Below are 13,156 nucleotides of genomic sequence, written 5' to 3'. Positions count from 1 at the left end.
TTCTATAAATCCTTAAGTTAATAAAAACATGAAGAATATATAGGTATTTATGGAATAAAGTTGAAAACACAAACAATAATACTAGAATATTATTTTATTTAAATATTAAGTATCCTTTTTAATAATACGTCTAAAGTTAAATACAGTATTTAATACAAAATATCTTTTTGTACGTACACATCATTACTAAAAACATGCATGCTGCAAATAAATCAATTTTCGTTTTTAGGAATTTGCATCCAAACCATATAAATGCAATGAGTAAATATACATTCTCGTATAACAACTTTTAAATTATACGACGTAAGCTATGTTATGTTAACCATGTGTGACAAGGTCGAGTTGACAACGAGATTCGATTTTGAGTTAATTGACAGAAACTCATTTGCTCCAACCGCTAGACCACTCATTACATGATAAAAAAAATTCTATTTTCTATATAAATTCCAATTGTATATTTTATATTTCAAATAATATTAAATTTTCCAATTATATTACGACTAATGTCTAAATATGCAAGCACGGCTTGTCCGGTGCAATTTAATGATTTATATTTCGCGCGCGATTGCGGGTATCGGTGCAAACGACTCAAGTCGAGCACAATGTACGCTTGTCCAAGTGTATTTAATTTTTTTACCGAATTTTCAAATTTCTATTACAAGTCGAGCTCGAACGAGCTTTAATTACAACTCGAGCTAAAGTAATCAAAAATTCAATACATATCTTATTATTTTTCTAATCAAACTCGAGTTACAGTTAAGTTTCACAACGGAAATATTTATTCAATCTCGATTCGCTATGTTAACAAACCGAGATCAAACGACTTTTAACGAACAACCTCGACCAGTGTAGCGCTCGCGTTTTTTTTTAGTTAAAAAAAAATGTTATATAAGTAAAAAAGACTAAATATTTATATTTTCAGCCCATTGTAAATTTTGAAATCAGCTTCTCATTAATTCTTTTTTTCCCATCTCCACCTGATTTATAGATTTCATAATCCAGACTTTCTATTTTATATATATATACATATACATATATATATATACAGTGGCGTATCTAGTATGGTGCAAGGGTGTGCAGCTGCACACCCTTGATTTAAAAAAAAAAATATTTCCTATATATTTAGATATTATATAACTGTAAATGTAAAAATGGTAAACGTGATGCTGTAGTTGAACTGGTGGAGTGCTTCCCCCATTTTGTAGAGGTGCCGAGTTCGACACCCTGCGCTGCCCTCCCTATGCCTTTTTAATTGTATTAATCAGATTAATTTTTAACTATCCTGCCTATGCCTTTTTATATATGTATTAACTAGAGTTCGACTTTCGAAATTGACTTTTATCCTATTACATATAAATATTTCAGTTGTTTTTTACATTTTAAAAATTTTCTAATGAAATATATATTTTGCTCTTTGCAACTTTAATTTTTTTTATCCCTCCTTCATCATTTTCGCAAATTTTTCTCTCTAAACATTTTCTTAATTATTCCAAAATTCTTCACTTAGCTATTTTCTAAATTTCCAACTATGTGGGTATTTTTTTATTTCAAAAAATCAAAATCCGTTAATAAAATACTTGTTTTGCTTTACAACTTTAATTTATTTCCTGCTCCTTTAATATTTTCATCAATTTTCTGTTTAAATATTTCCTAAATTATCCCAAAATTTGCAAATAATCTTTTTCAATTTGAAGTTATTATATATTTTTATTGTTTCATGTATATAGTATTAAAAAAAAAAATCGGGGGCGCTGCCCCTGAACCCCCGTAAATTTTACTCAACCATTATATATTTTTTTAAATATTTTTAATTTCGAACACCCTTGACAAAAATTCTGGATTCGCCACTGTATATATATATATATGATATATATATCTGCGTGTGTTAGAGAGAGAAAGAGAGAGGAGTGGGACAAGTGATTTCAGGCTTTCTCTCTCATCTTATTGATATTACTCTTGCCTGAATTCTCTCCAACCCGTCTTCACCTTTCGTCTCTATCTCTCTCTTGATTTTATACATATACATACAGACATATATATATATATATATATATATATATATACATACACATAAGCATATGTGAAGAAAAAATTGTTAATTACTCACAACTTTTGTGGCGCCCATCTATAATTTTTATTTTTATTTTTAATTTAATTTCGTGAATGTGATAAAAAAAAACGGATTTACTGCGGAAGACTGGAGATTTAAAGGGTTTTACGTTAATCCCCACACTCAGGTTTTAGGGCGGAAACGTAATTGACTTTCACTTGATATATCATCATGCATTTCTTCTTGGGGGAATTTCATCATACATCTGTTGCGCAGGGATTTTTGTTCTTTAAGCGAGGAGCGTTGATTCTGTTTCTTTGTTCTATGTATATAGATTAGGGTTTTGGTTGAGCAATTGAATCAGTCTTTGTCGAGCTAGGGCTTTTTTGATTCTATCTTGGGCTCATTTTGGAAGGTTTAGCTCAGTTTTTTTAGGATTTGGTTTTTGAGATTGAAGTGTTTTGTTGAATTCTGGGTATCTGTTTGTTCATCGAAAAAACCGAGTCTTAAATCTCGTTGTGAAATTGGTGATCGGGTTTAATCGGGTGCTGGAATTGAGGTATCTTCGATTTCAAACACTTGACGAATTCACAGAAAAAGGGTCTGTCTTTCGACATTGTTTTATCTGATTGAGTGCACGAGAGGACCGATTCAACTATGAGTAGGAGAGTGCGAAGGAGGGTTTTAACGAGGGGCAAAGAAAAATTAGATTATTCCGAAATTGACGAGAGTTTGAGCTTGGATGACAGAGGGGTTCTTGATTGGACAAGGTTACCGGACGATACAGTAATTCAGCTTTTCTCATGTCTGAACTATAGAGACCGAGCTAGCTTATCTTCCACCTGTCGAACATGGCGAACTCTCGGCAAATCTCCATGCTTGTGGCAAGCTTTAGATCTCCGGTTCCACAAATGTGACCCAGCATCCGCTTCTTCACTCGTCTCTCGATGCGAAAACCTTCACAAGCTCCGTTTCCGTGGCCCAGATTCTGTCGATGCAATCATAAATCTTCAAGCCAAGAACCTACGCGAAATTAGTGGAGACTCGTGCAGAAAAATGACCGACGCTACACTCTCTGTTCTTGCAGCAAGGCACGAATCGTTAGAGTGCCTTATGATTGGTCCAGATTTCTGCGAAAGAATAAGCAGCGACGCTCTAAAAGCAGTCGCAATTTGCTGCCCGAAGCTTCGTAAGCTTCGGCTCTCGGGCATGCACGAAGTGGACGCAGATGCTATCAATGCTCTGGCGAAGCACTGCCCGAAGTTGACCGATATCGGTTTCATTGACTGTCGAAAGGTGGATGAGACAGCATTGGGAAATGTTACTTCGGTTCGTTTCCTCTCAGTGGCAGGTACTACGCATATGAAGTGGCATTTGATTTCGCAGCATTGGAGTAAGCTTCGGGACCTGGTAGCCTTGGATGTTTCTAGAACAGATATTACCCCTACCATCATTTCAAGATTCTTCTCATCCTCTATCAGTTTGAAGGTCTTGTGCGCGTTGAATTGTCCGTTACTGGATACGGACCCCACATATCTCTCCAACAAGAATCATAAAGGCAAAGTTCTGCTTGCTTTCACCACCGACATTCTGAAAGGAGTGTCTGCCCTATTCGCCGATACACCAATGACTAGTAAAACGAATTGCTTCCTCGACTGGAGAAATACTAAAGTAAAAGATGGGAGGACCGACGAGGTTTTGAATTGGCTCGAATGGATCATTTCGAATTCGCTTCTACGTGTTTCCGAGAGCAACCCGCCCGGTTTGGACAGTTTCTGGCTCAACCAAGGTACGAGTTTGCTGCTTACGTTCATGCAGAGCCCACAAGAGGAAGTTCAAGAAAGGGCAGCTACTGCACTCGCAACTTTCGTTGTTATAGACGACGAAAATGCATGTATCGATACTGGTAGGGCTGAAGCGGTTATGCGTGATGGGGGCATACGCCTTCTCTTAGACATTGCTCGATCTTGGAGAGATGGGCTTCAATCAGAGGCTGCAAAGGTAAAAACATTTCTTTTTGACATGTTACTGTAATAAGTTCACTACAATGGGAGCATAAATGTGTAATACTTGATCTTGTTTTTCAAATGTAGGCCATAGCAAACTTGTCGGTGAATGCTAATGTTGCGAAAGCGGTGGCTGATGAAGGAGGCATTAACGTTCTTGTAAATCTTGTTAGTTCGGTTAATAGAATGGTCGCTGAAGAAGCTGCTGGAGGATTGTGGAACCTCTCAGTTGGCGATGATCACAAGGTCTCTTTTTATTTATTCATTTATATATAAAATAAATAAGTTATACTTTATTTTTGTATCGATGAATAAAAAAAATCATATTATAGGGTACGATTGCTGAAGCCGGTGCGGTGAAAGCTTTAGTTGACATTATCTATAAATGGTCAAGGTCTGGTGGTGGTGATGGAGTGTTGGTATGTTCTGCGCGTATTGATATACTTATACTGTGTTTATTGTATATTATTATTATTATTCTTTATATTAGTTAATTAAACGTGCTCGAGTATGTCAAAATTGGATCTTCGATTGATTTTCAGGAACGTGCAGCTGGTGCATTAGCGAATTTGGCAGCGGACGATGGATGCAGCAGAGAAGTTGCTTCTGCTGGTGGTGTACAGGCCTTAGTAATGCTAGCTCGAACTTATAAAGTCGAAGGAGTGCAAGAGCAGGTAGTATTAATTATGCTAGTATTAACATGTTTCTTTAATTTTTATTTTTTTAATAAATTAGATGGTACTCCGTTTTTGACAGTTGTTACTTTTCTGTTATTGTACAGGCGGCTCGTGCATTGGCAAATTTGGCTGCTCACGGAGATAGTAATACTAACAATGCTGCTGTAGGACAAGAGGCAGGTGCTCTTGAAGCTCTTTTACAGCTTACTCGTTCCACTCATGATGGTGTTAGGTAACGTTTTTTTTGCTGAAATTTGTATCTCGTTTATTTTATTACAATAGTATGGTGCTTGTAATAATGAAAGCATTGTTGGTTGATATACAGGCAAGAAGCTGCTGGTGCATTATGGAATTTGTCCTTTGACGACAGAAATCGAGAAGCTATTGCAGCGGCTGGTGGAGTTGAGGCATTGGTATGGCATTGTAATTATGTGGGCTTTTTTTATTTTTTTTTATTTTAAATTTCTCACATTACTGAATCATCGTACTAGGAAGAAAGCCTCTCTTGTTCTTAGTCATAATTAAGTTTTAGGGCACCCGTTTTACGAAGACAATGTGAGTAGGGCAAATCTCTCTTTTACTTTCCGAATTTACATTAGATAGATAAAGTTTTGATCTTTGATTAGAATTGCTTCGGGTCATTTGTTATCCTTGAACTTATTCAACTTTCTGAAACGTTACCACTAGGTAGTGTTCTAATATCTGTTGGATTATATTTGATAGATTCGTGTCTTTTTTGTCTAACAAGTTGATCCATCTCGAGGGGGAGTGTTAGATAATATTTTGATATATTTAATAATTTTTATATATCTTTGGTTACGACATCTATGTCTATATTTGGAAGATTTCTTTCCTTTTAAGGACTTTACCATCTCTATATAAGAGTTGGTTTATTCAATAAAATTTACGCTAGGTTTTTTCGGGCTTTTCTATTCTATCAGTTATATCTTTAGGTTACTTACTTTGATCCATATCATTAATTGTTGAGTAAAATTTGGAAATGTGCTGTAATTATGATGATCGTGTAAACGGATATCTGTCTGAATTTGGACTACAACATTAAATGATTTTATGATATCTTACGCTCCCGTGAAAACAGGAAGGAACATAAACCATCTCACTACTTTCATCACATTTATTACAACTAAAGTCAACATAGGATATGTTGACTTTATTTGTATATATGAATTCCAGTAATGATGAGTTTTATTTGCGATCGTATGTTATTAATTAACGTGTCTCCGTTTATCAAGAAATTAAGATTAAAAAAAGATGGATCATTTTATTTTACCATCGTAGCAGTATTGGATGTTTCTTTATAATTATTATTATATATTTTTTTAAATCGTGTTCAAGAATTTCCTGGTCACTCTAATTGTGCATTTTTTTGTTATGGTGGTTAGGTTTCTCTGGCACAGTCTTGCTCAGGTTCCTCTCATGGTCTTCAAGAGAGGGCTGCCGGTGCTCTGTGGGGCTTGTCTGTTTCGGAAACAAATAGGTACGAGTACTCATTATTTAAATTATTATTCTCGTGAAATTTTTGCACATATTAAGAAAATTATTAAATGAAATTTTCTCTCCACGTAAATATTCATTAATGATCAAGGACAAAAACGGTAAAAAAAATTATATTCTTCGAAATTCTAAAGCATAATACTCATGGTGTTAGACTATGTAGATGAGTTCTAAAGCAATATTTTATTAATTATTTTTGTAGATGGTTAGTCTACAGATTTAGCTTTTATATTTTGTAATCTGTTATTTTGTCGGTCATTAATAAATTTACGTATATCACGTTCGTATTCTTGTTGTAATAATAGCATTGCTATTGGGCAAGAAGGAGGGGTGGCACCGCTAATTGCATTGGCACGATCTGATGCTGAGGTCAGTTTATTTAAATCAGAAAGCCATTTTTTTAATTTCTCCAGATTTTTTCGTTTATGAAATGATACATGCACGTGTTCTCTTTTCCATGTCATAATTTCTCCCTTTTGAGTTTTATATTTTGCTTATGTTGCTCTTTTCCTACACGAAAAGGATATTTCTCTTATTAAGTAAACTCCTATAGTTGGTTTTATAGATAAATCTCGTATTACATGTAAGCTCCTAATAATAAATTCAATCTCAATTGACATAAAAATGCAACTCAGACATATTTGGTATCTATTACCTTTATTATTATTTTTTTCCCCTCAAACTTTTGCTCCTGATTGAAGAATTAGTAATGAATGAACCTTATGATAGTGAGTAGTACGTACATTTTCTTATATATATTGATGTAGTGTTAAAGAAATCTCGGGAAAAAAAATATGAACATGTTTAAGATTAAACATATAGTGATGGGATTGATAAGATTGGTTGGATTGGTTAGGATTATGATAGTGTAATACTTGTTTATCTTCTATTTGGAACTTGTAATTATACAATCCTTATATTCGTAGGGGATGAATTTGGACTAAATATTCATCTTGATTAAATCACGGGCCCACTTTAAACCACGGGCTTGAAACATAAACCTCAAAGCATTCGACAAAAGGTTGACAGTTATTTTTTTTAGGATGTACACGAGACTGCTGCAGGAGCACTTTGGAATCTTGCATTCAACCCGGGAAATGCTCTTCGCATTGTAGAGGAAGGCGGTGTTCCTGATTTAGTTCATCTCTGTTCTTCGTCTGTATCTAAAATGGCTCGATTCATGTCTGCGTTGGCACTCGCATACATGTTTGATGGAAGGTAACTCTTTAACAAACAAACTTGTAATAATAATAATTTGGATATTAATTACTTCGATTTTGAGAATTTGGAAAATATTGTATGGTGTGCAGATTGGATGAAATTGCTGTGGTGGGAACGTCTACGGAGAGCGGTTCGAAGAGCGTGAACTTGGATGGATTTAGAAGAATGGCTATGAAACACATTGAAGCTTTTTTGTTGACTTTTTCCGATCCTCAGGCATTTGCTGCTGCTGCAGCATCATCAGCCCCTACTGCACTCACACAAATTACGGAAGCTGCTCGTATTCAAGAAGCTGGCCATCTTAGATGCAGGTTCTCTCTCTCTCTCTCTCTCTTGATTTTTTTTTTGACTATTATACCGGAAATTTGAGTGTTAGAAAATTTTCAAAAAAGTTTTGAACATTTCAGCTATTTTTAGCAAAAAGCGTGTGCTATATATATAGCATACGATTTTTTGTGATTTTGCTTGACTGCTTAAAAATTAGTGAAACAATTTTTAGATGAACTATTTCTTGACTACTTATGGATAAACATCCTATATACTATATATTTGAGAGTTGAATCTTGTTTTTTTAACTATTTGAAAGTTTGAGCTATTTTTAGAAAAAAATGTGTGCTATTTCTAGATGAAGTACGGTTTTTTGTGATTTTGCTTGACTGTTTAAAAATTATTGGAACAATTTTTAGATGAAGTATTTTCTGATGAATTACGAATAAACATCTTTTATTTCAAATGTAATTTTTTTTTGAAGCATCTCAGTAATTTTTAGCAAAAAAAGTGTGCTATTTCTTGACAGTTTAAAAATTAATAAAACAATTGATTTTTTGTGATTTTGCTTGACAGTTTAAAAATTAATAAAACAATTTTTGGATGAGCTATTTCTTAACTACTTATATGAATAAATAGAATATTTTTTTTTTTTTAAACATTTCCGCGATTTTTACGAAAAAAAGGTTGACCGGTAATATCTAATAAATAGTAAAAGGTATTTGACAAAAAGTTCCCCTACTGAATTCCACAGACACTAACACGACTAATGGCTATTGTTGTTGCATTTGTTGCTGCTGAATACTAAATATCTATTGATGTTTTCTTTCATAAATGTCGAATTCGCCTTTACCCACACATACAACTTATTTATTTATTTATAAATACAGTGGAGCCGAGATTGGAAGATTTGTTCTTATGCTAAGAAATCCTTCTCCGATACTCAAGGGCTGTGCTGCATTTGCTCTGCTTCAGGTACTCTCTCTCTCTCTCTCTCTCTCTCTCTCTCTCTCTCTCTAGAGTTCATTAAGATTTATTTTTCGAATTTTAAAAACGCAGTTCACTGTTCCGGGTGGGCGGCATGCAGTGCTTCATGTGAGACTACTGCAAAACACAGGAGCTCAAAGGGTACTTCGTGCAGCCGCAGCAGCGGCCGGTGCTCCAATTCAAGCCAAAATATTTGCACGAATCGTACTCCGAAACCTAGAACAACATCCACCCGAATCTTTGGTCTGAAGTCATTATGTACAAGTTGAAGATACTTAGTTTAGTATAAATAAACGTATCGTTCGCCCCGTTTGGACCGTCTTTCTTCGTCCTGGATTCTCGAGAGTTGTCTGAAAAATTTGTCGAGAAAAAAGTGTATTTTTTTTGTTGTATAAAACCTCTTGCATAAAGAGCCTGCTCAAATAAAACCCTTTGTGTGCCTTAAAATTAAATTAGAATTTTTTGTAGTTGATATATTTTTTTTATTAATAGAGTTACTTGGACCTTATTGTTGCATCCATTAATATGGTATTGTGATTTTTTCGGTATTTGCTTTTTCTTCAATAAATTTTACTTCAGTATATTATACATTATAGGGTATATTATGAAAACCCCTTGAACTTGGGCCAAATTATGAACCCCCCCCCCCCAAATCAATTCGTAAATACTAAAATTTCCCCGATATTTGTTTCCGTCTTACGCTGATACCCTTACGGTGTGATTTTTGGTGATTTTTTATTCTTTCAAAAGTAGCATAATGCAAGGATAGAATTGACATTTTTGAGGAACATTCGCTGTAATAAAAAAAGATTTAATGAAAAATCACATCGGAAGGATATTGATGTAACACGGGAAGAAATGTCTGGGGAATTTTATGGATGGCTGGGGATGTTTATGTATAAAAAAAAAACATTATTAAGAAGACTTATTATAATAATCTTAAACCGAAAGAAAATGCCTTCTTCTTCATCATCTGGGATGGCAGTCACTTCATGCATTTTGAACGGGTACTCCGCTATCCGCATAAACCATATGGTTCCCGTTCCAGAAGAGCAGCTCCGAACTGCCAAATACAGGAAACAAATATATTTACATAATAAGCATTTAAATCGACAGAAAAAACTATTTCAATTTATATAATTTTTTATTCTTTTTGCAATAGAGGAAACGAAAAGGTGGAAGAGGGCTTACGTGTCTACCATGAATCTTCCAGTTTTGAGAGCATAAGTCTCAAGCCTCAGAGCAATCTGAAAAAATGAAAGGAATTCACGACCATTTATTACGTAAATGTTTAGAATACAGGGGAAAGAAAAAAAAAATCAACAAACATTTAAGGTGGTAAGAATTTTGTCTTACAAATTTGTATCCTACTTGTGATTCACAGTTAATGCAGAAAGCTGCTGCTGAAGTTTCACCAGGTTCAATTGGATGTTTATCGCTGAGCAAATCCACATTAACCCTGAATATATATATATATATATATATATATATATATATATATATATATATATATATAAATTTAATAAGTAAGGAAGCCTCTAAAATAAGAACTACACCGCTAAAACTCAATACAATCATGTCTTGTATGGTCGATACGATTAAATTTTCAGCAGATATATGGGATTGTAAGTATATAATGAATTAAAAAACGACGACGTAGCGAGAGACTTATCTCTGGAAAGAAAAAAAAAAAATCATTTTTCAGGATTCTGAATTGAACTAATTTGTTCTGAATGTTCAGATACTAACAAATTTATTTTTCTTTTTTATCTCCTTTTTTTTAACCATGAAATGTAGGAGAAGAGATGGAAAACTTACATAGAACCGAAGATTGCAACGTGGCTGGTGGGATACTGAAATTTTGATCAGAAAAAAAAAATTACAATTAGACTGACAATATAAAGTAAGGAAAACGAAAGGGGCGAACTTTCCAATCCATTACCAAATTGTTTCCCATTTAATTGATCACACACAGAAACATATGCAGAAAGAGTACCCTGTAAAGCATTTCTGAATACAACGAGAGGTGGGTTTTGCAATGGCGGCAAACGAAGAACCTTGTATCCTTATTTTGCTCGTAACAAACAAGAGATGGCCCCTCCATTGCTGAATTGTTATAAACCACATGGAACCAACAAAAACCAATTAACAACAGTAGAAAAGATTGAAATCCAATTTAAAAAGAATACAAAAAATCAATTTCTTGATTAAGGGATGCAGAGATGTTTATCACCATAGAGAAAAATAACAAAAATGGGAAAAAATGAAATTAATAATAGGAGAAAGTTGAAGATGAGTACCGATACTTGTTGAGTTCTTGGTTTGTGAAAGGTGGTGGTATATATAGTGAAAGGAGGGGGCAATGCAATTATGATTTCAACCATTTGGATATACATATAATAATGAGTTTGTTCGCACCCGACTAATAAGATTTAAATGCCTTATTTTGAGATAGACTCGACTTGATTTCTGAAATGAATTATAAATTCCGATAAGATTTAATGAGAATTTCTTTTAAAAAACTCCATATTAGATTCATGCCATATTTCGCTCGGCAATTGGACAGTAAATAAGTACATACCTAATTACTACTAATTATACCGTTGTGAAACAGCATGGTATTCTTACACGGAAGGTTGCGTAAGAAAGTCATTACACTGAGATGTTTAACGTGTACACTTTTGTATAGAGAATAAATATATTTGGTAGGTAAATCTTTCTTTTTCGCCTTTTGTGGTAATAGGGCCAAAAGAAATGATATGAAAATAGCCAGCAAAATCAGAGAGGTTGGTAAATACGGAGCTGCCAAATTCTTTTCTTTTCCATTTAGGCAAGTCTTTATTTGAAATTTTAGTAAATCTTTTATCAATTATAATGTCCTTGCTTCAATTTACGGATTCAATCAAAGGGAGTCAATAGATTTCCACTAAGCATAAACGTAATTAAATTTAATATAATAAATCCTTTCAGTTGACTGGTTTAACCTATTTCTCCGAATTCACCTACCATATTAGTCTCTTTAATTCATAAAATGGCATAAAATCCAGGACAAAAGAATGGAACAGACTAAAATGAATATTAAAGTTATAAATTGTGATGCATCGGTGTTTACCAGAGCTGCATTTAATGCATTTTTTTGTATGTGATGGGCCTAAGCCCCAGTGTCTGGAAAGTCGGTTCAAAAAAGCCCATTTGACGCATTTCGAACTCGAGTTTATTTCTCTCTGCCATTGATCATCATCTCATTTTCTGTCCAGTCCGGGAATTTATACCTGCCAATAACAAGCTATCTCATTAAGAAGGCCTATTTTAAATAAAAATGAAAAATTAAAGGCTAAAATTTTTATCAGTAATTTCGCTGGGCTTGTAGCAATAGTCTCAAACACAGCGAGTCCAAAAAATAATCTAAACTAAGCTAATTAATGGCAACAAAATTATGATTAAAACTTGTATATAGTTCAATTTAGCTCAAGTATTGTTTAAAGTGAGTCAACAACTTCTTCATCTATTATCTTTCTCTCGAGATAATGCAAAGAATATAATATTACCTCCCTTGAAATGACTAGTCGGTTCCGACTTCTCATACCCTGCAATATATTTTTGATACAAAAGTTACAACAACCGGGTCTCAAATCAGGGAAGCCAATAGTTTATACATAATTTGTGTCGTAGAAAATTCAAACAGTTCCTGCGATTAACTATTAAATCATTCTATTTTCTAATGTTCCAATAATTTTCAACATTTACATACTCATCCTACGTCTTAACGCAAAATCGAAGAAAGTAAAATAAGTCGATCAAAAAGTACACTCATATTATGTTTTATTCTCTTGATTTTCGTTTCGAAGTTATATGTTCTCAACTTTCAGGCAATGTAAAGAACTCCGTAATAATATCGGAAAATATATAAAAAAGAATAATTCACATCTACAAACAAGAATGAGGTGCGTACAAATAGTGCATTTTTTTACAGGAGAAATAACCCTAGGGTTTTCTTCTAAGCTCCATAATTAGTCGAACTCGAACACCATAAATTAACAGCATAATCAGGCATAAACCAAGCGTGTAAGAACATCATAAATTAACATACTTGAGATAAAGCTCATGATTTAATGAAAAACAATTTCATAAATTTGCATGAATTTCCAAAAATCAAAGCATCGAGAAACACAAATAGGGAACTTACCGGTGAATTCTCGCCGGAAGACGATCTCGGTTCGGCAACGAATCACCGTAGAGGAGTAAGAAAATCGAAAATGGTTGCCCATTTATTGGAAAACCCTAAATCGCCAAACTGAACAAATTACGAATCAAGTTTGCAAGTAAATAGAAAGATTGAAGTGAAAGAAAATAAAAATTAGTAGCATAAATTAATTTTGGGCTTAATTCCACTCTGCATCCTCAAAATGTAGCATTTTAGTATTTTGCACCTT

At 33.9% G+C, this 13,156-nt stretch overlaps 2 protein-coding genes across 7 annotated transcripts; one reads left to right on the top strand and one right to left on the bottom strand.

Moving 5' to 3' along the window:
• Nucleotides 1-1,857: 1,857 nt before the first annotated feature.
• LOC105963963 (protein ARABIDILLO 1-like) lies at nucleotides 1,858-9,231 on the top strand. The gene is made up of 12 exons (XM_088813295.1): nucleotides 1,858-4,051; nucleotides 4,144-4,302; nucleotides 4,389-4,475; nucleotides 4,599-4,730; nucleotides 4,838-4,965; nucleotides 5,059-5,146; nucleotides 6,137-6,231; nucleotides 6,554-6,617; nucleotides 7,291-7,466; nucleotides 7,559-7,780; nucleotides 8,627-8,711; nucleotides 8,796-9,231. The coding sequence occupies exons 1-12, from the start codon at nucleotides 2,708-2,710 to the stop codon at nucleotides 8,970-8,972; spliced, it is 2,757 nt and encodes a 918-aa protein (XP_088669421.1). The 5' UTR covers nucleotides 1,858-2,707; the 3' UTR covers nucleotides 8,973-9,231.
• A 269-nt stretch (nucleotides 9,232-9,500) lies between these two features.
• On the bottom strand, nucleotides 9,501-13,060 carry LOC105963646 (uncharacterized). Of its 6 annotated transcripts, none has more exons than XM_088813306.1 (8): nucleotides 12,910-13,060; nucleotides 12,272-12,310; nucleotides 11,836-11,995; nucleotides 10,720-10,829; nucleotides 10,542-10,576; nucleotides 10,095-10,182; nucleotides 9,915-9,970; nucleotides 9,501-9,786 (listed from the first exon to the last, which is right to left on the bottom strand). In XM_088813306.1, the coding sequence occupies exons 4-8, from the start codon at nucleotides 10,825-10,827 to the stop codon at nucleotides 9,714-9,716; spliced, it is 360 nt and encodes a 119-aa protein (XP_088669432.1). In that variant the 5' UTR covers nucleotides 10,828-10,829; nucleotides 11,836-11,995; nucleotides 12,272-12,310; nucleotides 12,910-13,060; the 3' UTR covers nucleotides 9,501-9,713. The 6 variants fall into 6 exon arrangements, with proteins under 6 accessions (XP_088669432.1, XP_088669426.1, XP_088669436.1 ...); XM_088813300.1 differs by having other exon boundaries at nucleotides 10,080-10,182; nucleotides 12,910-13,050; XM_088813310.1 differs by having other exon boundaries at nucleotides 9,923-9,970; nucleotides 10,080-10,182; nucleotides 12,910-13,050.
• Nucleotides 13,061-13,156: the final 96 nt, after the last annotated feature.

This window comes from Erythranthe guttata, chromosome 2 (genome assembly GCF_056151865.1).
Source record: "Erythranthe guttata isolate IM_541 chromosome 2, IM_541, whole genome shotgun sequence".
In the NCBI taxonomy this organism is placed as follows: domain Eukaryota; kingdom Viridiplantae; phylum Streptophyta; class Magnoliopsida; order Lamiales; family Phrymaceae; genus Erythranthe; species Erythranthe guttata.
Note: the sequence above shows the minus strand (reverse complement) of the source record. Positions and strands in the feature narration are given on the sequence as shown.